At 36.5% G+C, this 27508-nt stretch overlaps 1 protein-coding gene across 4 annotated transcripts in view; it reads right to left on the reverse strand.

The window, feature by feature from the left end:
• Positions 1-2517: 2517 nt before the first annotated feature.
• The window catches only part of NIPBL (NIPBL cohesin loading factor), a 218838-nt gene continuing 193847 nt past the window's right edge, over positions 2518-27508 (reverse strand). For 3 of the 4 annotated variants that reach the window (XM_019495976.2, XM_019495977.2, XM_014593996.3), the window contains 17 exons: positions 26993-27091; positions 26373-26426; positions 25088-25196; positions 21783-21919; positions 20510-20650; positions 20101-20194; positions 19843-19997; positions 19554-19644; positions 14609-14782; positions 13563-13753; positions 12764-12871; positions 8964-9164; positions 8400-8546; positions 5937-6232; positions 5449-5623; positions 4359-4544; positions 2518-3799 (listed from right to left, as the gene is read on the reverse strand). In XM_019495976.2, coding sequence (XP_019351521.1) covers positions 3434-3799; positions 4359-4544; positions 5449-5623; positions 5937-6232; positions 8400-8546; positions 8964-9164; positions 12764-12871; positions 13563-13753; positions 14609-14782; positions 19554-19644; positions 19843-19997; positions 20101-20194; positions 20510-20650; positions 21783-21919; positions 25088-25196; positions 26373-26426; positions 26993-27091 — 2724 coding nt within the window. In that variant the 3' untranslated portion in view covers positions 2518-3433. Of the gene's footprint in view, positions 3800-4317; positions 4545-5448; positions 5624-5936; positions 6233-8399; positions 8547-8963; positions 9165-12763; positions 12872-13562; positions 13754-14608; positions 14783-19553; positions 19645-19842; positions 19998-20100; positions 20195-20509; positions 20651-21782; positions 21920-25087; positions 25197-26372; positions 26427-26992; positions 27092-27508 lie in introns of all 4 variants that reach the window. The other variant, XM_014593998.3, reaches the window with a different exon arrangement.

Raw genomic sequence — 27508 nt, forward strand, 5'->3', positions numbered from 1 at the left:
AAGTGATGGGCCAGACTAGATATTTAAACAATTTCTGTCACTACGTTTCCCTGGAATAGTTGGATACCAATTACTCCTTGCACCTGAACTTTATAGATTAATGTGAGTAGCAGGGATTTTAGAAATTATAGAAGAACAATGAGTCATTTTAAGGACTAATTTTTCTGCAATTATACATTGCTGACAATTCTCTCATAACCTACCATGTTCTTGCATAGCTGCAGTTAATGAAAATATTTAAAAATGCTAATTAATTCTGTAATTTCACAGTGCTAAAGACCACGTTTTAAAAGTCACCAACTCTCATCCTGGTTCATTTAAAGTATGGGCGTCTCTCTAGCTAAATATATTTTTTATGCATAATCTCATTTTGATTTCAAAAGCCTGACAATATTTCTTTGCATTCAAGTTGCCAGAATCAATTCTCATGTACATAATGTTACCAAAGAAAGGAAATAGAAAATATTTTCTCGTCAAAAGAATAAAGAAATTCAGTAATCATTGTATGAACATACATAGAAATGTACAGACACAGAATGGAGAAATATTGCAATTCTATATTAAAACTAAGGAGTAAAAGAACTTTGATTATATATATATATAATGATCAACTACTGTACCACTGCACACCATTAAAACCCAAGTATATCGGTATATACTATAATCTACTAATAATGTGATGTATAACTTAAAACCATCAATTCCTAGTGTTAAAGAGGCTGTGTAAAAACTAACTGCAGCTGGAGCCTCAAGTGTTGTGTTTATGCAACTAGAAACTGCAAGCCTAATTACCATGCCATACATACAGCTGTATGTTTGCCAGTCAACAATGCCTCTGTTTCTGTCATTTTCTTTTTTTGTTACAGCAAGTATTTTAAATATGAGATGGACATGGCATCAATATTTGCATAGAAGGGAGAAATTCAACACTTATCTATTGATGTTATTTCATATATTCAAATTTTATATATATCTATATCCAACACATTCTCCCTCATATCATGCATTACAGTGACATTCCAAAATTCTCTCACGATACAAGTTTAGATGTCTGATTTTTGTTGTGTAAAAGATGATACTTTATTCCATTAAAAAGAGGGCACCTTCAGCATAAGAAGCCTTAGATTATATATATATATATATATATATATATATATATATATATATATATAATAGCGTGAGAAAGCTAAAAGGCAGTTTGATCAAGAATAATTTACTTTAAATTATTTATGCAAAACTTGTATTTTTATGTATTTGGTGGTTTTTTCTTGTGCATTGTTTTGAGTTCTGCTATTTAGCAGCTAGCATATCTAAGACGATTTCTATTTGTACTGCAGCAGTATGCAATCTCATTAAGCCCTCTGTGCCAAGAATCTGACATTTCCATTACAGAACAGCTCCTGGCACAGAGGGAATTTTTGGTGGTATCATAACTTGCCAGTAAAATGTCCTGCACTGCAGAAGTTGTATCTGTTTTCTCATTTGTTTCTCACCTCAGGAACACCTTTGTTTTGCCCCAGAAGTGGCTTGTTGCACAGGGAAGAAAGCAGCAGGAACACTTAAGACAAAAAGGTGGGAAAATATTTCATTTCAGGAAAAATTCCAAGGGTTGAAAACAGCAGAAACATATTTCACATAGGAACAATTACTAACTAGATTCTGAGGAGTTATTAATCATTTAAGTTTAATATTTTTTTCTGTACAAGAGAGTATTTTGGAATACTGTTACTATTCCTCACAAATCCAATAATGCATTAGAATTCTGCAAGCTATGTTCATAAAAATCAGCATCCTACCATAAAATAAATTTGTAAAAGAAAATAAACATAATAGAAAGGTTTACTTATTGAGGAACACCTGCTTTAGATAAATACACTTGAAAGCACAGAAGGGTTTAATATTTCCCTATAGGTTTTAGATGTTTTAGGGCTTGTGTGTGTGTGTGTGTGTGTGTGTGTGTGTGTGTGTGTGTGCACGTGCATGTATGTGCATGTGTGCAGGTGTGGATGTGCATATGTGTGTGCATGTTTGTGTGTGTGCGCGCACATGTGCATGTGTGCGTGTGCACGTGTGTGCATGCGTGTGTGTATGTAAATTAATGTTGTTAATGAGGTCAACCCATGAATCAATGTCTTTTGTTACTATCTAAAAAGAACTGCTTATGAAAGGTTTGTGGCAACAAAAAGATTGAAGCAAGTGCTTCTGAAAGCTTTTTAAATAGCATTTTCAGTGTATAAAATGTGAAAACATCTTTCAATTAGTAAAAAAAATAGTCTAATATACAAATATTTTTAAAAAATTATTTTGTGAAGGAAGGTAGCATAATTACCCAGTTCCATTCCTCAAATATGGTAGCTATTTCCTTCTGAAACAAATTCCTACATGTTAACCAAGAGAAATGCATACAGGGCTACTTTCTGCCCCAAGCAGAGTGAATCATTATGTTTTCCCAAGATTGAAACTATCATAAATTACCCATTTGGACAGCATTAGAAAGAAATTGAAGCATACAAGGAATAAACTATAGTTTCTTTTTATATCAAAATGTACTCTTGAAAAATGTGTTTGGCACAGTGCTAAATCATATATAGTTAATACTAAATATTGCAGGATACAATAAAACCCTGGAGTTAACTTGTGTTTACACCTTTTTAAGGGATAAAAATAAAAAGATACCAATTATTCAGAAGTCAGCCTATACAAACTGTATAAACAATATTTTATGTCTTGTTTTGAAAACCACTAATATAGTCAATTTTACATAAAAGACTGCAAAATAATATAAATGGATTTAAACAGCTCTTTACAATAAGAAATTCAAATGGAAACAGACAAGTAACAAAGAGAAGTAAAAAAATTTATTGCAGTATTCGTTCCACCAGATATGCTGGGGATCCCTTTTCTTGTATTATTTCAGGGTGACCTAATACATCAAAATCTACATTTACAAAAACTCCTCCTGCAGATAGGTCATAGATACTGCATGCTTTTTTTCAACAGAATAAATTATATATCCAGGAGATTCTGCCATTTTACAGCCTGGAAAAACAATGCTTCCCTGGAAACTGGGCTAAGCTAAAGAAAGCCATCCGCTGCTAGGTTAAACTCCAAGAACACTTTATTAAGAACATTAACAGACTAATTTCCAACATTCACTTGTTTATTTTTTTTTTTAAACAGAAAGTTTTTTTTCAAGATATAAACAATTTTTGTTAAACTATAATACAGTGGGAGTAAAAATGAACTGAGAAGTTTCTGCTGCACAACAGCGAAGGAAGCTCCCACAAAAATGTTTACCAAACATTTCCTTCTTTTTCCTGCGTCCCAGGTTCCATTCTTACTCTTCATTAAACTGATTTTTTGCCAGAAAGTTGATATTTCAAGTTTTTCTGTTATTTCAATTCCTGTAAATTTGGCTGCATGTACAAATTCATTAGCTGGAAGTTCCATCCTTGGCGGCATACAGCGATCGTAAAGTCTGAACAACTTTATTAGTCAGCTTATTAGCACTCGTTAGAGCAATCTTTTTGTAAATAATGTCTGACTCTTTAATAGTGTCTACCCAAGGCACCAGTTTGCGACCATCACGGCGCTTAGCCTCAGTCCAGGAGCCACTGTAGGAGCCTGCCATCCACTGAACACTGAAGCCATTGCTGGTTTTCTGTACTACTCTTGCAATTTGTGGTCGGTCTTTGTACTTTGGACAGCAAATAGCGATGACATCCATGACATCAACACTTTCATTCATCTGTGCTGCCAACTCCGTAGAGTCTGAATTTCGTTTTGACCTTCTCAATGACTAAAACATTGGGGGGGAAAAAAGACCAAGTGTTACACAAAAGAACTTTAGTGAAATTATTGCTTTTATTGCTTTTAATCCCTTGACGCCGGGAGGTGGGATTTCCCAGCACACATTCCATTGCCGGCAATGAGACGCACCGTGACCGCCAGCGCCAAGGGGTTAACATATCCTTGTAAAACCACATACTCTTAATTTGTACCCGTGTCTTTAACTCTTATTGATATATAAAATTATATATACACATGAATCATAAAGCTACATAAAAACTTGGCAACAATAAAAAGGATAAACACACAGTACATTCCAAAGGAAATTAATAACTTTTTATGCTGGATAAATCTCATTTTCTAGGTTTTTTTTATTGTCTTTTCTGTTAAACTTTCTACAAAAAATTGTATAAATGGTTAAGTAGAGAATCTCTATCTACAAAATGCTTTCTTTCATGTGGATTACATTACTTGGTGTACATTTAATATAATAGACTGACATTTATAAGCACATAAAAATCATTTTACGTAATACGCTGCGAAATACGTTGACTCCTCCTCCGCCTCACCCCTGAAGTGCCTCCTCCTCTATCCTCCCCATCACTTTCATCGTCCTCTGTCTCAGCTGCATTGTTTTTAGGGCTGCCTCCTCCAAGCAGCGAGGTAATTGCTTTGTTTCGAGCATTTGTGCTAGCTGACACCTCCCCATCTTCTTCCTCTTCATCAGGATCCAAATGTTCCATAAGAAGCTTGAACTGAAAAAAATAGATACGTAAGGACCAGATGTAGCTAAATCAGTGATTCTCAGCCAAGCAACCTGGAGAGCTGTGCAGTCTTTTTAAGGGTGAGACAATATTAACACAAGTAAACTCAGAGATTTCAAATAGGAATCTAGCATCAAAACCACTTCTGATTGTGGTCTTTCTGCATTCTATACAACAGAAGAATTATTCTGCTTTTCTTTTGTAGTCAAAAATGAGTGAAAGCTAAGAGATGGTATTTTTGAGGGGTACCTTGAGTCTAATGAGGTTGAGAACCACTGATCTACACCTAACTACATCTTAAAGAACTAACGGGAAAAGGAGTTGCCCAGGGGAACAGAGATCATGTAACCTCCTCAGAATTAGCTGCGGTATTGTTTTTTTAAATAAAATATTGTTCAGAAACGTATGACTTCCTTTATACTAAATGTACAATTTTTCTTCTTTTTGTATTTAAGCCAAACTAGATGTTTAAGAGAAGCCAAGAAAGCTTCATATACCAGTACACTATTGGTGGAAGTATATGGGAGTAAAATGGACATTAAGAAAAGGGATAAAAACAGTATCAAGTAACTAGAATGACATTTCATAAAGTTTAAAAATCCACAGCCTGCATTCCTCAAGAATAAGACAGAAATAAGTCTGACTTTATACTATTACCGTTTGCTATACAGATTTTGGCATAACACTTAAAGTTCCACATCTTACAAGCTGTAAGCTTACTTAGCATCCATTGGAATTATGGGCCCTTGGTACTTCGTAAGATCTTCAGGATTTCACAATTCAGGAAGAGAAGTCCAATTCTACCTTCCAAACATTCAAAGTTTAAAACTACTGAAAATACAAGTGCAAACTTTTTTTGGATAATCTTAGTAAAGAAGGTTAAGATTCTACTTACATCTAAGTATTGTTTTACTATGCTCCTCTTCACCTCTTCAGTGATCTTAGAATGAGCCATATCGCTTCGCAGGAAGTCCAGCGTCTGTTTTGGATGGAAATGCACACCTGTCTTCCGGTTGATCGCTTTATCATATACTTTTGCAGATTCAGATGGAGAGTATTTCTGAATTTTACTATTCAAGGAAAATACAGACATTTTAGAAGAAAATATTTTTGGCTTTTAGTATGAGCAGTTGCATGTTATTCATCCTGTATTAACTAGGTTTTGCATTCATTTAAACAAGGACATTTGCTATTTTATAGTTGGAACATATATTTCATAAATTAATTCATTTTAACTAGATTATTTTCTCTTGTTACCCGGGCATCATAAAACCTACTGGTCAACACCCAAGACATCTGAATCTTGTAAAAATAAGATGGCTTGAGAAGTACTCGCTTGATCAAAAGATGAGGAGCATTCTACTATTATCTATTTATTCTTACCTATCAGAGAATCCACAGAGGTTCTTTAAATGCTGTTTTAGCATCAAAAGTAGTAATATGCCTTGTGAGACATTTGCAAATTCAATTAAAGGAGCTGAATTTTCTGGCAAACATTTCATCACAGCATTTATATCATTTTCTTCATCAGAATCTGAATCAGAGTCTACACGTTTCCGTAACTTTCGAGGCTTGCTAACTTCTTCTTCACTTTCACTCCCGCTCCCACTGTTACTGTCACTCTCACTCTCCTCATCTGATGACGGTTTTCTCTCCTTTTTTTTTGTCTTTACCATAGACTGGAAGACAGAGAATTGACAAATATTTAAGAACTACAATAATAGTGTCATGCATATACTTTACATAAACATAATTCTTTTAAATGGGTAAGAGCTTTCTTTTCAAGAAACGCTATCATGCCACAGCTTATTTGAAATTCACATACTACAGTTTGAAGCAGGCACACTGAAGTGTATTTCAAGGCCTGAAATATCTTCAATATATATTTTTATTTATTGAAAGAAAAAGAATAATCCATCCACAAAAGAAGACCTCTACAAAATGTGAGTGCAGCACAAAGTCATTAAGAGTGCATGTTGGAAAAAATACTATTGCCTCTTGCTCAGAGTGCAACATACAAGCCATTTGACCCATTACTAAGGGTCAAACAGAATACAAGAATTTCTATTAAATTAGCGTGTTTGTAAGATTAACTGTAGCATTAAGTTTCATGCAATATCATTTAGTTTGCCTTTCTGGATATATTTTAAATATTCAAGCATTTTTATTTCTAAAATCTAGTAGAGCAGTTCTCATGTGGTCTCAGTCGCCATGAACAAACATGCCAAGCTTCTGCCCAAAGGAATAGCTATGCTGAGGGTTCAGTTTATTAAAGGAAATGTAAACACTATATTTTCTATAGCAAAATGTGCTTTAGGAAATACAGAAGGTTAAAATTTATATAAAGCTTAAGGTCGTTTGATCACATTTACTTAAACAAGACAAGGAAAAAGAAACGGAAAGGACTATCTGGTAATACTTTTAAAATCAATATAGCAAAACCTTTTAGAGATAGCACATAGAAAAGAATATTCAACTGTTACAGTATTGTTAATGCAAAGGCTTAAGAGCAGTATTATAAAAATGTGGTTAATGGGAACTATCAAGTTTGGCCAATATAAAAAAAAAATTTGTAAAGTACTGTACAAATATGAAGAACCCAGTCCCCATCCAAAAGAATTTATAGTCTGTTTTTAATTAATTAAATAAATAGATGATTTAAAGCACTGTAACTTAGTGGCTAGTAAACTCAAGAAGAGTTTAATTTCTAGCTGCTTATCTTATTCAGTGGGCTTAGTACTAAAAGCAAGTTCTCCAGTCCTCTTCTACTTCAAAGCATTCACGCTATGCATCCCCAAAGATCTTAAAGAAATGGGGATTTAAATTCTTTAAGGTAGAGAATGTCCTTAGCTTTTGTATTTGCACAATGCCTAGAACAAAAGAATTCTAATCAATAACAAGGTGTGACCTTAATATATGTAATACTAATATTATTTTCACAGATTCACAGAAGTTTAGGGCTGGAAGGGACCTTGTGAAATCATCGGGTCCAGCCCCCCTGCTTTGGGCAGGAAAGACTGGTGGGGTCAAATCTGTGCCAGTCTATTTAGTTTCAGGCAGGATAGGTAGTCAGGCTAAATGAACCTGATTTCCCTGTTTTAAAATGTAAAATTAGGAGTTCCCCATTGCAGTTAGCTGCAATTCAGGCCAATTTTATGCTAATGACTAATTTCCTTGAAGTGTACTGAAAGTAAAAGTATTTTTGCTATAAAATGTGTAGTTAAGTATTTTATCTGATCTGAATATTAATACCAATGCTTGGCTGAAACTCAGTGTTAGTTTACCACATGTATATATTTAATTAGTGTCCAATATTTTCAATCAAAAAGTGTGATTTAGGTTTTTATTTTTAGGACTTTTTTTTAATTGTTAACAGTAAAGTGGTCAATGCCACTGCAGGTAGAAAACTATCTGTATTTCAGAGAAAAAAGCACACACACTGTAATTAAGAAAAATATGGAAATGAAGAGTGATAATGGACTAAGTAAATAAATGCATCTGATTTATATATATAGGAACTCTATCAATATAAAGTTCCCTTCAAAATATTTTCGGGATTAGGAAAATCTAGAGGCAGATAACTTCACTAACAAACTGTACAGAGGGGAAGTTTGAATCTGCTTTCACACTACTATTTTATTGCACTTCTAATTTATTTGATTAACCTTAAAAATCAATTAAATTGTAAACATTATTAACTGACATGTCACATACAGGACAAAGCAGATTTTTACTGTTGTCTGAAAAGTAATGATACTTGTTCATATTAACAGCAATGGAAAGATTTAGAAGACCTGACAAACTGACTGAATTATGGTGACTACACAACATCACAAATACACTTACCTCCTTAAATGACTGTAGTAGGTTACTACCAGAAACCGACAGTGTAATATCTATATGATGCATTATAAACAGTGGCTCTTCCTGTGTTTGATAAGGAAAACAGGCTAGATTGTCTGCTATATACAAGAGCATATTCACCTCTGTTTTCTGCAAATTAAAAAAAAGTTACATAGAACATTTTATATATCCACATATAAATATACAAAAATCAGTCTGTAATATTTTGTGTTTGTGCTGCCTTCAAAGGATTTTGGGTTAAACATGTTGACGTGTACTTCATACTAGATAACTTTTCCCCAGAAGTCATTGCAAAATGCTTCATATTTACACTATCCCTGCTTTACCCATACAAACGAAAAAAGGGGAAAAGCTTATTTTCTTATATGGGAATTAATCTTGTTATGTATCAACATAAAAGAGACCAGGGAAATAAAGTTAGCCAGGCTAAATTTACCAAGCCATTTTAAAATACATAAAGCAGGAATCATTTAAACTTGTTGCATGATCTTATAGCAAATTTATTTTGATGTCTTTTTAAATTAGGTAAATTTATGCGATGCTTACTGCCGTGTCATCGAAGAGGTTGAGTAAAGAAATAAGAAAGGCTCGTCTATGTTGACGGTTCCCTCGAATCATGGAGTACAAATGTGAACACAAAGCACTGGAGGATTCATCATGTCTAAAACCCCTTACAGGATCCTTTAGGCATGTATTGATTGCCTGTTGTACCAGGTAAGACATCTTCATACCAGCCACTGCTTTCATCTGAAATGATAAAATATCTATTTTTGTTTAAATCACGGCTTGCCAACAGTCATATTAAACAAACGAATGAAAGAACAAATGAACAAGACAAGAAAGTGACATAAAAGTTACTCTCATCTTGTTCTCAACTGGTCTCAGTGGAAGGTATAAGAATGTAATTTTAGATAGCCTACTGATTCAAAGTTCTTGAAAAGTAAAGGAAATCTAAATAAACACACTGCCTAAACATTCAGGGCTTTCCCCAATGATTTCTTGAATCCCTGATGTTTAGTATCAATTTCACTTTTTTTAAACACCTAATGATCATGGTTACAGAGTTACATTTTCAAATATGAGCAGACGCAATATTGTTTTCTTGAGTTTTGAAGCTGACCAAAGCAACAGCAAGAGCTGAAGGATAATGATGGTGTGAAAATTATCTTGTTTCATTATACCTATTCTAGCAGGAATATTTAATTTAAGTATTTAGTCATATATTTCACTTTCATGAAGTGATTTTTCATAGGAAAAATATTGAAAGTTGTACATATTTAAATAATTAAATATTTTACATTACAGCTCTTGACCTTCCACCATCACTCTCCACAAAATCAAAGGGACCAGAGGAAGTTCCAGTTTTTACCATTTGCCTCAGGGTCCCAACTGATTTTACTCAAGTTTAGGTTTTATTCGAATTTCAGTAACTGCTGGATGCCTGGCCAGTCAATATACTGAACAATCCCCGGGATTCAGCCTCTACTTTTGTCCCCTAGAACATCTCTACACCTAAACAAAATGTAGTTCAAGACTTAGCTATGTGCATTCCAAACTACTGGAGTAAGTATGTGTGTGGGAACACTAAGTAGTGTGCTCTGAATCTTACTGCTGGTTTAACTGGAGTGCTTTTGGATTTAGATCTCATAATCCAATCGCATGCACAGCCAAGCAATTGAGCATCTACTTCCACAGTAACATACAAGTATAGTGTTGGGTGTCATGTCTGGCGAAAGTAAAGTTGCCTAGGAGAAGAGTTGTTAGGAGTTAATCCAAAAGGCCTCGCAGAAAGAATGATAACAACCTACACCAATAAGTACCCACCCATCCCCTTATTTTCCTTAAAACAGATTCTCAAACTACTTTCCTTTATTTCTTCTAACTAAGCTTCAACTTACAAAAGTTTATTCACCCTACACAGAAAAAGTTAATGAAAACCTCAAGCTTTCCCAGTACATAAATATTAAGGAGCTACTGCTATATTTAATATATATAATACATATAAATTTTAGATAGATTATACACACACACATATATACATATTAAAAGTCTGAGCAGGAAGTGAATTATTTAAAATTTATGTGTAGGGCTGACAAACGATTAAAAAAAATTAACTGCAATTAATTGAAAGATTAAAAAAATAGTCATAATTAATCCCAATTTTAGTTGCACCATTAAACAATAGTCAGGACCCCCCACAACCCAACAACCTAGAGCCCAGAGCCCGTGTGCCCTGCGGTTCCTCCCCACCATCACCAACAGCACACAGCCCCAGCCCTGAACCTGGCCCACCCTGCACCCACTCTGGACTTGCCCCAGCAGAAGCGGACCAGCTGGAACCCATGCAAACAGCCCTGACCCTGGCCTACCCTGTATCTAGTCCAAGCTCACCTGCCCATGCTGAGCCACGGCAGTGGCCAGGCTGAAGCTGCTGCTTTGTATGAAGGAAAAGTGGTCCTCTCCTCATCACCACTGCTGGACTCTTTTTGTTGCAGCTGCCTGGGGCCTGTACGTGGGCTGCCTTGCAGCTCCTTTGCACTGCTACTGCTGCCCCACTCAGCAGCCCAGAGGTGGCAGTGATGACAGCAGAGACGAGCTGCAGGGCAGCCCGGGCACAGGCTCTGAGTGGCTGCAGCAAAAAGGGCCCAGCAGCAGTGAGGGAGAGGGGCTGCTTTTCCTTCATACCAAGTAGCAACTTCTGCCCAACCACTGCTCAGAAATGGCAGGCAAGTCTGGAGCAGGCATGGGGAGGGCCAGGGTTGGGGCGGTACACATGGGTTCCAGCTGATCTGAAGCTGGTCCGCTCCACTGATCAAAATGATGCATACGATTAACATGATTAAAAAAAATTAACGTGTTAATTTGTTTTTGCCTTAAATGTGTAAGTTAACTGTGATTAACTGACAGCCCTAATATATATGAGTATTCAGTTCATGCTCAAACATTAGACAAGGATACTGTATAAATGCAAATCCTGAAAGAAGAAAAATTAGATGACAAATCCACTTTTCTTGCACTTGCTTTTCTTGCACATCTATACATAAAATACTAAGAATAAGAAATTTGTTCTTATTCACGATACCAAACTCTCAAGGAGGGCAGTCATACCGCAAGACAGGCTAGAACTTCATAAGAGGGGTACATTAGGACCTGGGAGAACGCCTGTTCACCAGAGCTCCCCAAGGAATAACAAGGTCTAATAGCCATAAATTCCAGGAAGGCCGATTTAGACTAGATATTAGAAATAAGTTCTTTACGGGGCATGTGTCCAAGGTCTGGAACAAACTCCCCCCCAGAGGTGGTGCAAGCACCTACTCTGGACTCCTTCAGAAAACAGCTGGATTTACTTCTTGCTGGGGTCACTTCATCCCAGCTGACTTCCCGTCTATGGCAGGGGGCTGGACCCGATGATCTTATGAAGTCCCTTCCAGCCCCTAAAGTCTATGAAATCTATAAAATTTCAAATATATTTTTCTCTCTCCTATTGTGTTGAAATAAGAACAATTTTCTTTAACAACAGAAGTTTTATGTAACGTTTGGTATCAAAAACTATCACAGGGTATGTCTACACATGCAGTAATGTGCTGTAGTTACTGCGCATCAGGTTTAGTACCTCTAACAACAGGTACTAACTCAATGCCAGTAACATGCATTTTAAGTGACACTAATGTGCAGTAGACCAATTCTACTGTGCACTAGCATGGCTTTTGCTATGACACACTGAAGCACAGTAGTTCACTGTTCATTTAGCAGTTTATGTAGACGCGCTCACAGTTGCTTAGTCTGGGTATTAATTGAGTAAGATATTATTGTGATGTAGGGAGTTCTAAAGATGGACAAATTATTTAGGACCCAGTGGGTGCATCTATACATTCATTAATGTACAGTAGTTACTGTGCATTTAGTTTAGTACTTGCTCAATGAAATACTAATTAAATGTGCAGTAATTAGTTACTAGACAGTAGAACCAGTGCACTTTTTTTTGTGACACTTACTGCGCAGCAGCCTAATACTACTGTGCAGTAGTGTATTAGCTCAGTTTTTGCCTGGCACACCACTGCGCAGTGTTATTAAGCGACTGCGCATTAAATGTCTCATGTAGATGCACTCAGTATTAATGCTCTCCATTTTTGATATTATAGATCTTTTTCTCTGACTGGAAAATACTGCTATTTACAGCTCATTCTCTCACATGAAGGAGCGAAAACACAAATATCTCAAAACAAGCAGAATCTCCCTTTATTCCCCTAGTCCTGAAGTTTGAATTTGCAAATGTCTGATCTCTGAGAAAGCACATAATCAGCATTTTGTTTATATTTAAGTTATGTAATATTAGAATTACATACATGAATGAATCCAGCATATTTTTTGTCTATTTCCACCAGCTGTTGGTCAGCTTTGTTCCGCATAGAGGGCTCTGGATCTGTGCCCATTGCAATTAAATATGGAACACACTAGAAAAGAAACAAATGCAAACATTATTTAAAGGCACAACGCCACAAAAACATACTTAACTGTGACGTTATTATTCCGATACATTATCAATTTTGAAAAGTTCAGGACTTAGCACGCAGAGGTATGTGACTTCCTATTTAACTATCTCTGTTTAGACAAAAATACAGATTATACAGACACTAACACAGATTTTGTGGTGTAGGAAAAAAGATTACTGAAATAAAGATTGGGAGATGAAGACTACTTAAAAACAAACTAGATCAGAAGTTAACTCTGGAATTTCAATCCAAACAAATATTTTGGTAAAAAAAAAGTGTAAAAAATTCTAATAAACAGAGGCCAAAGAAGAGAGGGTATAAACAAATGTGAACTGTTACATAACAAAAAGTAATGTATTCATCACCCATCTGGTAATGGCTTGATCTTTACAAATTTATTCCAAAGATGATAAAATGAAATTGCTGGAATCTTTGGCTTTTCAATACAGAAAAAGAGAACCTGACAGCTGTTGTATGTTAAACAATTCCTCCATAAGAAGACTCTCCAAATAAATAAAAAATAAATAAATAAAGCAATTACAGTAGCAAATATGTAAAGTTTAACATTTGGAAAATTAGGTAGCAGCTATAAGAACCTCTAAAAATCTCTAGTTAAAAATTATAATAGAGACAGCACCCTAATACTACATACCTGAACAGGATGGATAAGACCCTGGTTCAAAGTCAGTGCAATGACATTTAGAGCAAAGTGACGTACACTGGACTGAGTATGAAAGAAAGCCTCAAGGACCTGTTTAAGATATAGCTGCATGATGGAGCTGCTCATCCCTGAGGAAATATCACCCATTTCTTTCAGATCCTCCTGTTTGGCTACTTTCTTCCCTACAAAAAAACCAAAACAATGACATCAGAACTATAGTGCAACTACAAAATTCCTCTACTCTACATATAATATTCTTACATATGTCACATATGTCATAAAGTTTTGATAAAGGAGTGATGAGTGTTTTATGGAAACAATACTGTGTTCCTTTCTCGAGCATTATAATAAAATGTACTGTAATCAAACCCTGAAGATTTTCTGTTGCACTAAGTTAACTAGTTGAGAGAAAGCTTTTTTAAGAGACAGTAAGCCACTCATTGTTGCAAGAATTTAACTACTACTCATTTTGGATTATTCCACAATCTATACACCTTGAAAGATAAAGACAAAATCTGTATTCTAAAAGTCTCAGTGTGCTTATATATAAAAGATACCCCTGAAAATTAATCTAAAAGTAATGTATACAAAACAGGCTTAATTAGACAAAAACTTCATGGCTGCTTGCAGATGTTAAAAAAAACAAAACAAAAAGCCCTGCACTTTACTTTAAACTTGGCGCATTTCTGCACCAAGCCCCACACATGCCCAGAAGAGGCAGTACCTTAGTTGAGCCTGGCTTGCCTGACGTCTGTATAAATCGGGCGTTTAGTGGGACTTTATTGGGGCTTGTATCTAACAGCTGATTGAATTATCTTTAAATAAAAGTGCCAACAAGCCCTGCTGAAGCGCCCAAACTATACAGATGCTGCAGAGCCTGGTCGAAGTAATGTGCTGCTGCTTCCAGTAAAGGGCGTTTTTGTTTTTAGCAAGTGCAAGCAGTCTTTATGTGAATCAGTTCAATTGAAATGCTCATTTTTATATAACAAAAGTTAAATGTTTAATATTTCCTTAGTACAGAAATGGTCATCACTCACAGTCTCTATCTGCCTGCTGCATACGTGTATCCTCTTCCTGCAAGTAGGTTTGGAGGTTTTTTAACACCTGGATTTTTAAGTTTACTGAGCAGTTCTTATCAGAAAGAATACTATTGTACAGAGTCTTCACTTCCTGCTCAAACATTAGACTTGGATGTTGTATAAATGCAAATCCTGAAAGAAAAAAATAAGATGACAAATCCCATTTGGTTGTCTGCTTTTCTTGCACGTATATCTTCCTAGATGAACGAAGTTCTCTATCAAGGTACAGATATGAAATAAAATACAAATTGTCATGCAAGCACTGGTAATACAGCAAAAAGGATGTAAAGGATCAGGATTCCACTTTGGATTCTGGAAGGGCATGTCGTCTAGTGCGTAAAAACAACACAGTCAAGTACATACATTTAGTACAAATACTTTAAAAGCAGCATGGTGTAACGAATTCTGTTCTGTTTACTATAGAGCAGCAGGCAAGGGTGATTGTGACCTAGTTGCACAATGGGCCACCACTTGCCTCTGACAGGGGAGGTGGGGAGGGAGATGACTGCCAAAGCAGAGGCAGGGGAGGATGGGAGAGAGACAGGAAGCTTGCCTCCGCTTACCATAGGGGAGGTAGGGAAGGAGAGTAAGCAGTACCTGCTGTGGATTGATGGCATGGGGTGGGGCAGGGAAGGGGACAAGGGGCTGAGCTGCTTGCCACTGATCCCTAGTGCTATGTGCCGGATCCAGTCACTTTAGGGGCTGGGTCATAGGTTGAGCACTACTGATCTTTAAGAAGTGGGAAACGGGGAAATGACACATTTCTCTCTCAAAATAAAGCTATGAGGACTGTGAAATACACAAAATTAACACCCTTAAAGGGAATGCTGAGGTCAGAAATTAACTGGAAAACTGCCACATATTGGTTTGGTGTATGGTTTGTCTTAACTCATCTGTGCTCTTCAAGAATAGCAGGTGTTGACAGTTTTATGTCGTTGTGATGACAGAACACCAGGATTTTTAACGAGTATGCCAGGAACAAAGTATGGAAGAGAAAACAGAGCATGTAAATGAAGGAATCAGAAAATTAAAAAAAAAATTCTTATTAAAACCCAAGCATGCACCAATGGAACTAGCTGACTGGTTGAAGCCATAGGGAGATGAAGATGGTTTATAAAGTTGGTCTCATTTAGGAAAATTAGTATAGGTGAAGGCCTAGTTCAAGAAAGAGTTCAGTTCATCTAGGCTAAGGACAGACAATCACAAAGCCCAAGGTTGAATCGATTCAGTCTTTTCAGGTTAGTCCAACCTGCATGGATTGAACAGAGAAGCAAGTGAACAGACATTCACTTTTGATTCCAGAAAAGCAGCCACATGCCTACTCATATGCCTGGCTCAGGCCAGAAGCTGGAGGGCACTAGAGTACAAAAGAAGGAAGAAAAGCTGGGAGAGGTGCTCTAAGGTTTCCCCCCTCTCTCCGCTGGAATGGAGAGAAGGGGTATGGCCAGGCCGCAGCTGGCCTGCTGAGTATGAAGGGGGGGACGGTTTAAACCTCCACCCTGGCCTGCACTGACCCTGGGGTGGAGGGGTGGGGGGAGCAGTCTCTGATAGGCTTTTCCCCACTTGAGTAGAGAGCGGGGGGGAGGGGCAGGGCAGGGCTAGGCCCCAGCCCCAGCTGGCTTGCTGAGACAGAGGAGGAGGGAGAAGGGGAAGTTAAGCTTCCTCTCTGGCCTGCATGGGACCCCAGCGGGGGTCTGCTTGGCAGGGATGAAACAGCCCCCGCCAGATTCTTCCCTGCTCTCTGAGCAGGGAGCAGGAAAAAGTCTCACAGGGGCTACTTTGCCCCACCAGACAGACCCCAGCTGGGGTCCCTGCCATGCCCTTTCTCAGCTTGCCACTGATAGTGCTCCAGCTAGGAAGCAGAGGGGTGAGGCTGCAAGGCATCCTGAGATGCCAAGGGACTATGAATTAACTTGAAACAGGAAGGAGTCTGGGACAGAAGTTCCATAAACTGGTTTGACCTACATCAGTTCAGTCTGATACTACATCCAACCAGGTTTCTCTTAAACCAGTTTTGGCAATTTTGAAAGCAGTTTAAGTGCATTGAACTTCTGTTGTGTTACAGATTTGAACCAGTTTCTTATCACTTAAACCAGCTAAAGACGAAACCAAAGGGGCTACAACTCCCTTCAATGTGGTAATAATTAATCACAAATGGATGTGAATTGTTGTTCTGATGTCTGACCAGCACACCTGAACAGCTACTTTAAAAGGATTTAAGAAATCAAATCAATGTATTTTTGATATAATAGTTTTTAATTACTGTTTTCCTTTACTTGCTCATTTCTATTTGCTGTGTCTACAACACAGTTTCCATGGATTTTTTTTTTCTTTTTTACTAGTTTTTCTTATGACTTAACACCTCCAAATATGGGAGCTAAGTGGGGGAGGGGGGCTCGGGGAGAAAAACTTATGTGATGATCTTGTGTTAAGGACTGCCCTCACTTCTAGTCTGTCCCTACATGAAATAGCTTCTTATAGGTGTCTTTAATTTGAGCTTCTCAGGGTCCATATAAGTAAGGTTATTGTACATCTGTGTTTCCCCAGACATGTCTGCTTTTTTGATCTTCCGATCTGTCTGGGCAGTTTTTAAAAAAAAAAATCTGATCAAATGTCCAGGATTTTGCTCAGCTCTGGTGTGTGTGTGTGTGGGGGGGGGGGGGGGGGGTGCAGGTGCCTGCAAACACTGGGAGAAGCTGCCCAGGCATGCTCCAGCTGCAGTTGGGAACTGGATGGCTGGCTGGGGGCAGACGAGATGTCCACATGGTCCTAGCACCTATCAAGTTCAGTTTAGCTTATCTGCCACAGAAGACAAGGCACCCCAGGATCCTAGCACCTGCCTTTTTCTCTCCCTCTTGCAGCAGCATCTGGTTACCCTGGGGTGTGGGACTGCAACTTGTGGAGGGGGCTAGGTTGTAGCAGCAGCTCACAGTGGGAAAAAGGTTGCAGGGGCAGGGCAACCAGGAGACAGAGGGAGCAGAGGGCTGTGGCTTGCAAGTGAGGGGTGGGGGGACTGTGGGTCCAGAATGTGGGGCAGAGAACTGTGGGTCAGGAGTAAAGGGGCACTAGCATGGCCCAGGGAGGCAGGGTACTGTGGGTTGGGAGTGAGGGACACTGGCAGGGCCAGGGATCCCCAGGTCAAGAGTGGTGGGCAGCAGCAAGGCTGGAGGGGCTTTGGCTTGGCAGTGAAAAGCAATAGAATGTGTGAGGCCAGAGCACTGACATATCACTGCCCCACAAAGTCATTTACCTCCCCACCCTCCCCCCGTGTGCACCTAGCAGGTGTCTTCTGTTTTGGAACTGGAAATAAGGTTACCCTACTATAAGTAACTGACTCAGCTGAATAAAACAGTATCAAGATACTATATTTAGTCTAACATGGATTTCATGTTTCTATTCTGCCATGGAAGCTGGTATCTAGAGAAGGCATGTGTCCAACCCTTAGAGCCCTGCGGCTAAGCCAAAACTTCCAGGAAGAATATCATGTCCCAAACCGTGTATTAGACGGTCAGTCACAGAGAAATGCATCTAAAACAGGGGCAGACAATTATTTTGGGCAGAGGGCTGCTTACTGAGTTTTGGCAAGCCATCAAGGGCTGCATAACAGGCAGCCCAGGGCAGATAAATATTAATTTTCTAAATTTTTTAGGGGCCCCCATGGGCCAGATAGAATGGCCTGGCAGGCTGCATCCGGCCCCCAGGCTGCATTTTGTCCACCCCGATCTAAAGATCTGTGGTATCACACAGGATAGAGTTTTCTCAGCACCTACATGTGATTACCTAGTGGACTGATGAAACATGGCTCGAGTAATAATAATAGGTAGGACACTACTTATGCTTCGCTATATAGGACCACAAACAATGTGCGATACATGTTACTCATGCACTACTAGAAGTCAATAAGAAACCATGATGATGACTGAAATGAAAGAACCCTCTATTAAATGGAAACACATTAGCCATGATTCAAATAGGAACTAGTAAACATGGGCTAAGACACTTTCTGGTGACACTTAAGGAGAGCATTCTCAGCTAATGTGACTGGTCATAACTGGATTGATTTTAGCTGAAGATTTGCCCGAAAACTTTCCCAGAAGTTTTAGTTCTCTAGTCATCTTTTAAGCTCACATCTTAGGGGTTGAAACTCAAAACTTTAGTTTCCTTCAGTTTGGAAAAATACCACCACCAGTTTAGAAATCTGGTATTTTTTTAAGACTATGCATGATGAAGAAAACATGTATTGTCAAAAACATATCTACCCCAATAATGTGCAGCTACAGTCCTCTTTGATCATTTAGCTATAAGCTATTTTCAAATAACCTAAAACATGCAAGTACCATATTTACTCAAATATAAGAAGACCCTGTGATAATTGGATTCTATATATGGAAAATTTATAATAGAATCTAAGAATTGGAGAGTTGTCTTGAATCCCCCCACCACTGTTACAGCAGGAAAAGCAATGGCTGGGGGAGGGTCAGGTGGCCCACTTGCCCTCTGCACTGCTCACTTCTTCCCTGGGATGGGGGAGGGGAAGAGGGAGGAAGGCAGAAGGCTGCTGTGGGCCTTACTTTGGCTTCAACCCAGGCTCAGGGCCAGAATCAGAGCCACAGCAGCTGCCTGCTCCCTTCTTTGCTTTGTATGTGAATATAAGATGAGGGGCTTTCTTCCACCATGCTGACTGGGGGAAAAGACTCATCTTATATTCAAGTAAATACAGTATATTTAAAATCTACTAAGCAAAATTTTAAAATTCAAAACCAACCAAAATCTACAGTTAAAGGATCTGTATAAAATTAATATAAACTCTGGTGCCAGAACAATACAAATATATTCACAATGTCCAAAATGCAAAATTACTGATTCTGTTAAAACAAAACAAATAACATTTAATATTTCTTACCTAGACCAATAATGGCTTTTGTTTGTACCTCTTCATCTGAATGTTTTGTAAAATACATCAGCAGTTCAAGTACTTTATCCTTAATGTTAACCTGGACAAATTAGAAGAAAATAGTATCTACTTGCAGAGGAAATAGCTAATAATCAGCTTCTATTTAAAATGCTCTCACAGCGTAAAGTTTAACTTACTGTTTCAAACTAGTAAGACTATTCTCTTCTCACATAACATATGTATTTAATATTTTTTTTCCAATAGAAAACACAGGGAGAATAAATACAATATATTTTACCTTACTGTTACCCTTAAAATCTTCCTGATCGAAATCAAAATGCCGACATAATGCTCCAACAGTAAAAAGGGATCTAAGGAGTGCTGGTTTATTGGCTGTAAGTATTGTACTGTTTGGGTCCTCTTGGTGTTGACTTTTTAATTTTGAAAGTGCACCTAAAGAGAGAGAAAATGATTAATATGCCAAATACTGCAACCTTAAAATGACACACGCAACTTTTAAAAGATTGAAAATTATGTATTCTGATATTTAACTTACCATAGTACCTATTAAAACAAGCCCACACAAATTTATAATTTTGAGTAACCTTGTTTACAACAGCCCCAAGACAGCTCACACAGTGTTGCACAACCTGAAAATAAGACAGAATAGAAACATATATTATCATTTACTTAGGAGTCAGAATTGAGATTTTCAGACAGTCCATGGATATAGATGCATAACATCTATCAAACTTAACGGTAGACTGCCATGAAAAATCTCAGTGCATGCACATTATCATTAAAGTAGTTAAATGAACTTTAAGCCCAAAATCATTCATTCATACCACCATTACAGCCACCTGGTTTTAAAATATGTTAATAGTGAAGAAATTTTAATGCTTTTATTTTAGAACATATATTCATTAACTGAATCAAAACACAGAATAGTAGAAACTAAATCTTACTGTCATGCCATATTTGATGATGAGTTTCATGAGATCTTCCTCAATAGTGGCAAGGAAGGTTTCACTGGGATGTTCCATTAGTGGCACTACCAGCTCCAAGATTTTTGCAACATTACAGATCACCATGAAATCATTCTGTGTCTGTTAGGATAACATTTAAAAGTATTAAAATTTTTGTTATAGTCCTATCTAATGAACTAATGTTATTTGAGATCTGATAGAATAATGATTAATCCAAACATTTTAATAAAAATATACACATACAAAAATCCAATTTCTCTGTAAGGTATGAAGTTAATGTTTTGGGTATAACATACCAGTTTTATTTTAGGAAAAGTATGTATGAAAGTTTAGGGAACAGAGTTTAGATTGTATATTTGTATAATAGTAATAGCCTAACTTAGTAATATCTTTAAATGGGATATATTCACAAAAAATAGTTAAATATGGGGCAAGAATTTCATCACAGGAACTTAAATGAAAACAGAAGCAGCAACATTCACAGTGGGTTCCTGTTAATTTGCTATCATAAGCAGCAATGCATATTTAATGCAAAGGTAACTGGAATGAAAAAAAAATTCAAACAGGATGAAAAACTGACAAAACTGAGATTTTAGTATTGAGGGTAAAAGATAGCTGTGGTGGCATGACTAAATCTAACTACGGGTTATTAAAATATTAAACTAATTATATATTTGCGATTACTGGAAACATCAGAACTAGGGAAGAAAGGTCAAAATTAAGAAGCTATACAGGTACAGTTAAACCGCTATTTTTTAGAAAGACCACTGCATAAGCGATTTAGACGTTAAGGGGAAACAGTTGTTTGAAGAACTAATGTATGGATTTTTGCTTAAGAATGAGTATAACCAGAATGTAATAATATTAAGACATAATGCTAGATGCATTTTAAATAAAACACACTGCTATTTATTGACTTCTTAAAAACTACACAAATAGGATTTTTTAATTTATAAGAAAATCTTTGAGGTTTACTTCTAGATAGAAACTAAGAAAGCTTATTGGCAAATTTTTGGCCATGCCAAATTTTGAAAAAAAAAATTCTGCTAGAGATCTGGTAGTGGGAGAGCAGGGTGGGGAGAAAAAAAAAAATCACTAAGTTTTGTCTCTATCTTCAGGCTAGAATAAGGCAAGATGGTGGAAATATTTTTGCTGCTTTTTACTCCTGTCCTCAATTTAATCATACATAGAAAATAACCCTTGATATTCAGATTTATTTAGGTGAAAGATTACTACAATTTCCTCTACTTACACTACATTTAGTGGTAAGGTATGGCTGCATTGTCATGGCATGTTTGACCATTAGCTGGGGCCTGATTTTGCTGAATAAGAACAAAGTGGTTATGCAAGCTACCAAGCGACCGGAATTCACACCTTTGTTGTCCGAGTCTGAAAAAATTAAAAAATGCATTAAGTATATTTAATACAAGTACTGTCTAGTCAATAGAGAGAGTAAATACATATGGTGTAGAAGAACAAATTTTAGTGATAAAGTATTCTTCAAAAATGGCACGTAAATTTTCATTAGATAAGAAAACTGAATTACCAGATTAAAGACAAGAAAATATGTAAAATAACAAGTAAAAAAGCTTCACGATTTCATTAAGTTTTAAATTGTTTACTTGTCCTAGGCCAGAAACCTAGAAAATGATTTCTGACTATAAGACAGAATTATATAAATAAAACTTTAGTTCGTAAGAAGAAAAAAAATATATAATTTTGTTTTATTTTTAAAGCACCAAAAATTTTATTCAAATATAGACCTCAATGCTTTGTTAAAGCCCCCTGCAAACTTTTCAACTTCTGCATTTATAATCACTTCCTACTAAGATAGCTACTTTGCTCCTAAATGAAGGGTATAGACAGATGTAACAATTATGGCTACATCAAAGTATACTAATAAAAGCTGTTACAACAATGCAGCTATTATGTCTACATGATTATGTAGTGAAAGACTTGTAGCAAAACCATTCCAACTTTAACCTTGCTTTATTCAGGGTCAAAGTTAGGATGATCCAGTCAAACATTCATTACTCCAGAATACTGTAACTGCTGATGCATGCTCCTGAGCAACATCTCCTTCTTCTATCTAGTGGATAAAAAGTTTGCCTGTACCCCAAATGTTATCTGTCAGGGTCATGAAATAATATGATTTTGTCGGCCAGAAGTCAGTAACTGGTTGTATTTTGGCCATATACCAAATACCTCAAAATCATCCTAAGATTTTAATACACTTTATCAACATTATGTACCACAATCCATTTCAGGCAGATACATCATTCCCATTTTATAGGTACAGAAATGTAGTTTCAGAAAAGATTTGTTTAAGAACAAGGCTTCTGGCACATGTGACATTTATGGCACAATTAGCATGTTAATTGCATCATAAATAGCAACACACCACATGTTCAGCCAATTTCTAGCACCATAAAATGGTAAACAACCCACAAAGATGTTCCATGTAAAATGGAACATAAAATGTGGAACATCTTTATGCCTGGTTTGTATGGCACCGTAAACTGAATGTGTGGTATGCCATATTAGATCAATGCCAACAATCACCTGATTGTCAGCATTGGGACCTGGGTCACCCTGGATCTGCAGCCTGCCTGGGGCTGCCCTGGTCTCAATTGCTGGTTGTTGGAATTGGGCTAGGATGAACTGTGGGACAGGTGGATCCCTTGCCACAGGGAACCTTAAAACCCTTGCAGCTGATACTTCAAAGTGCCTACTGTCTGCTCTTTTTCCAGGTTTCATTCCTGTCCTCAGCTTTCAAACTGGCTCTGGGGATCAGACTGGAGATAGCCCCAGTGCACAAATGGGATCTGAGAAATTTTATGCCCCATCCCAAACATTGAGCATCTTTCTAGGAATGTCTGGTATGGCAAGATGGGGGCTGTTTGGGATGGGGCATAAAATTCCTCAGATCCCAATCATGCCATTACTTTAATGCCTACCTGGGGCCCACAGATTCAGTGGTAATGCTTGCATTAAAATCCAAGTCTAATTCCACATACCATAGTTTGGCAAGTATCTCCTACACAAATCTCTGTGCCTGCTTTTCCCTCTCTATAGTGGGGATACTTATCCAAATTGTTTTGGCAATGGCTGCAAAAGTATTATTTGTGCTTTTGAAAAGACAGAGCTCTATATAACTATAATGAATCACTATATCCCTTTGGAGTCTGCTGAGTGAGGCAGTCATGGAAGGCAGCAAACAGTGATGCTACAGGGAAGAAAGCTTGTATCCTCTACTTCAATGCTCCTATCTGTTCCCTTCAGACTATAAAGGTAACCAAATCTCTAGTCTGTAGCCCCAATGCTTATTTAGACCAAGCCCCCAGAGTGGGATAAACTACTCTATCAGTTCCAGATCCTAGTGTAATTTATAAAGGTGTAAAAAGCTAATGTAAATTGAAGCACTGTAAATATTGTCAGGCCCTAAAACTGCCTTAATGATCTATATATAGCTGTTACTACAGCTAGTATTTAAACAAAAGCATGAATTGTAATTCTAGCAAAGCAAAACTTTTTACTATCTTAAATAGTGTTAAAAAGATGCCAGCTGTATTGGATATATTATAATATTTAGATAATCTGTCATCTATAAACTCTGATGATCATAAAAAATATAGAGGAAAATAAATGTATAATTTATTTTTTCCGACATAAAATTTAGTATAAAAAATAATCAAGCCTTTTTATGCACAATATGTATAAACCATAAATGCAAATAAAAAAATTTAATTTTCTTTTGTACGAAATGCTAAACTGAGTGACCCCTACTTGGAATATGGAAGTAATTTCACCAACTCAAATATTTATGAGGTTTTAAATAGTCGCGATGTGTAAGACATTTCTTAAAATCTGATCTATATGGCATTTTACTAGGTAAAAAGTGCTACATAAAGCATTCATTGCTTTAAACGTGTGGCTATAAAAAGCACTTTACTATACAGCAGATCTTAACACAGTATAAGGTCATCCAAGACCATTATTTGGTTTTGTCTGATCTTATCTATCACTGACCACTATATTTCTTCCAGTCTTGAGTCTAACAGCTTTGTTAGAAAAAAATATGATTTCTTTCAGAAAAATGCAGTCTTGATTTGAAAAAAACCAAGATGGAGAATCCATCATTGTCCCTTGATAGTTTACATGACCGTTTAACTCATACTCACTATTAGAATGTGAACATCATCCCTAATATGAATTAGTTGCTTTTAGCTTCTAGCTGTTTACTCTTGCTATACATTAAATGACATTTTATTTCTCCAGTGTGATAACAATCAGGAACCAGCAGCATTAGAAAAACTTTAATGAAGAAACAAAGAAGAGCTGCATCTTTTTCCAGCAACAAAGGAAAGTTTTATTATAACAGCACTTCAAAATTCATCTAAACATTAAAAAGTTTTAATTTAAATGTCTTGGGACACTACCTGAATCCATTATTAGTTTTCTTACAAGAAATGACAAAATTTTGGCAAACTTTACTGTACAATTTGATATGAACATAGTAATGCAATTATATGACTGGACTGCACATAACTACATTACCTGCTAGAGATTCCTCATATTTAAGAATGTGCTCAACCAGATTATCAACAAGCTGAGTACAGGCTTTCTTCACAGGTTTATATGAAGCATCCTCTTCTGACTTCAACAGCTACAGCAGAGAGAAAAACAGCAGACAACTAAGAAGTGACATTCAAGAGCAATACACTGAACTGTCCCATAATTAGTACTTAGTTAGTAAAGTCTGTTTTATAATGATTACCACAGATAAATAAGAATTACAGCTATTTATTTATCCATGCTATAATTTATCCATGTTCTCCCTATAAACCTCTGAAAAATATTAGCTGGAAACAAAAAGTTAAATATTTTCATAAAAAAAGGTAACAAAAACAAGTTTAAAATTTGAGTCAGACAAAAGGTACCAAGGAACAGACAAATTTATTCTTTTAACTAAACGGATTTGGAAGTAAGCATAGTTCATCTGCAAAATTTAATGAGAGGACATATCTCCCTGAGTTAAGAAAAGGTTCAAAGACTTTTCTCTTACCCTTGTCTTTTCTCACTATTGTTTAGTTCACGTCCTAATACCTAAATTATATTTTTATGTTGTCCTTGCTCCCTGTCTGCAAATATGAGTTGCTACCCTGGCACTGTATTATCATGTTTTCACTTATTTTTCTTACTCCCCTTAACTACAATAAATATTCACTGGTAATAGAATTATTCATATTTCACTGCAGGACAGGACAACATGCTGCATAGAAGTCCCAGTGTTGAAGTTGTTTTGTATTTAAAAATTAGATTAAGAAAATGATAGATTATAGATAGTTGACTAATTTATTCTAACATAACTGAAAAGTACCAAATGAAATACAGCATTGCAGAATTTTAGAAAGTGATGGACATTGTTTCATGGCCTTTTCTCTTCCCATGCTGGTTACCCAAACTACATATACTTTCATTTATAAGCACATTTCATTTCTATGGCAAGTAAATAAATTACATCTACGGAGGTGTGATAGTTCCTTATTATTACAGGCTCCAGGGTTAGGTTCCAAGTTCATTCTTAAGTAGCTATTAAATAATTAGGCTTTCAAACATATGAAGTTAAGAGCTAGAGACAAAAGCAGCAGCAAAAGAAACCTACTAACAATCACTTTAATAAAAAAGTTGATTTTTCAATTAGAAAAATAATAAGAATGAACTCTGTCTTTTGTGAAAGGCTGCATTAGAAGTTTCTGAAGTTGCATTTTAATGCTAGGTTTTAGAAAGCTGTTGAGATTTCTTGATACTAGTAAAATAGGTTTTAATAGTCACTACTTACATTTTGAAGAAGTTGTTCAAACCAGTCATATCCTGTATCTCTACAAGCTGCAACCTAAGAAAGAGTATTTGCAATATTAACATTAATAAAAATTTGAATAGAAAGGCAATTAAAGTATCACAATACAGAATACAATTTAAAGTAGAACAAAGTCTTTTCTTCTATTTTACTAAAATTATCCCAATTACAAGATATCAGGACATCTGAATTGAAAGCTATATTTCAGTAGTATTTATCATATTACAGGTGCTTCCAAAACCTATATGTTGAAGAACAACTTTTCCTACATCTGAAGTATCCACTGAATTTGAAAGGTAACTATCATATCAAACTCAGGCTAAAGCTAAGTATTGGGACAAGATTTTTGTTAAGCTTACATGAATATACTTTATTAAATTCAAATATAATGTGAGACCCATTTTCACTGCCAACACACTGATGAGTACTTTTTTCTAGAAGCCTTTCTTGTCAGATGCAACAGCAATTGTTACTAAAAATACTAGATTTTAAAACTGTCACATTTTTCAGTGACTTGATTATAATTGAAATTATTTTAAAAGCTGTTACAAAATCCTAACAAAGTGATGCATGTGCCTCAATTCAAAATATGTAAGGCATACCACATCAGTGATGTTTAATATTTTCCTGGTCATGGCTTCTTTGTCATTGTGTGGAGTTGGAGTAAACCAGAGCTTCTGGAATGTCTCGTTCACCAGTTTCTGAAAAGAAAAAAGTTGTCACAGATATTTAACCTTTTGCTGATATACACTTAGGTCCATATTATTTCCTGTACATCCTGAATAACATGCCATTTTACACAGAACTATCTTAAGTTGGCTGAAGCCTTCTAGAAAGACGCTTACTAAGCAAGACCTATATCTGCTACCTTAAAAACTGAATTTCAGACTAGGCCTGTGTTATCAGAAATTTTCATACTGCATTTGAGATCACCTTGCCTGACAGGATGCTTGGATAAGTCATACATGAAGATTGGAAATCCACACTACACAGAAATCAATACCGGACCCCCCTTGGTGAAAAATACAAAAATTCACTTATACAGAAAAGAAAGAACTAATTTATTCAACTAACTGCCCTTCACATATGAAAGGATGTCACACATTTCAGTGAAAATT

This window comes from Alligator mississippiensis, chromosome 3, assembly GCF_030867095.1.
Source record: "Alligator mississippiensis isolate rAllMis1 chromosome 3, rAllMis1, whole genome shotgun sequence".
In the NCBI taxonomy this organism is placed as follows: domain Eukaryota; kingdom Metazoa; phylum Chordata; order Crocodylia; family Alligatoridae; genus Alligator; species Alligator mississippiensis.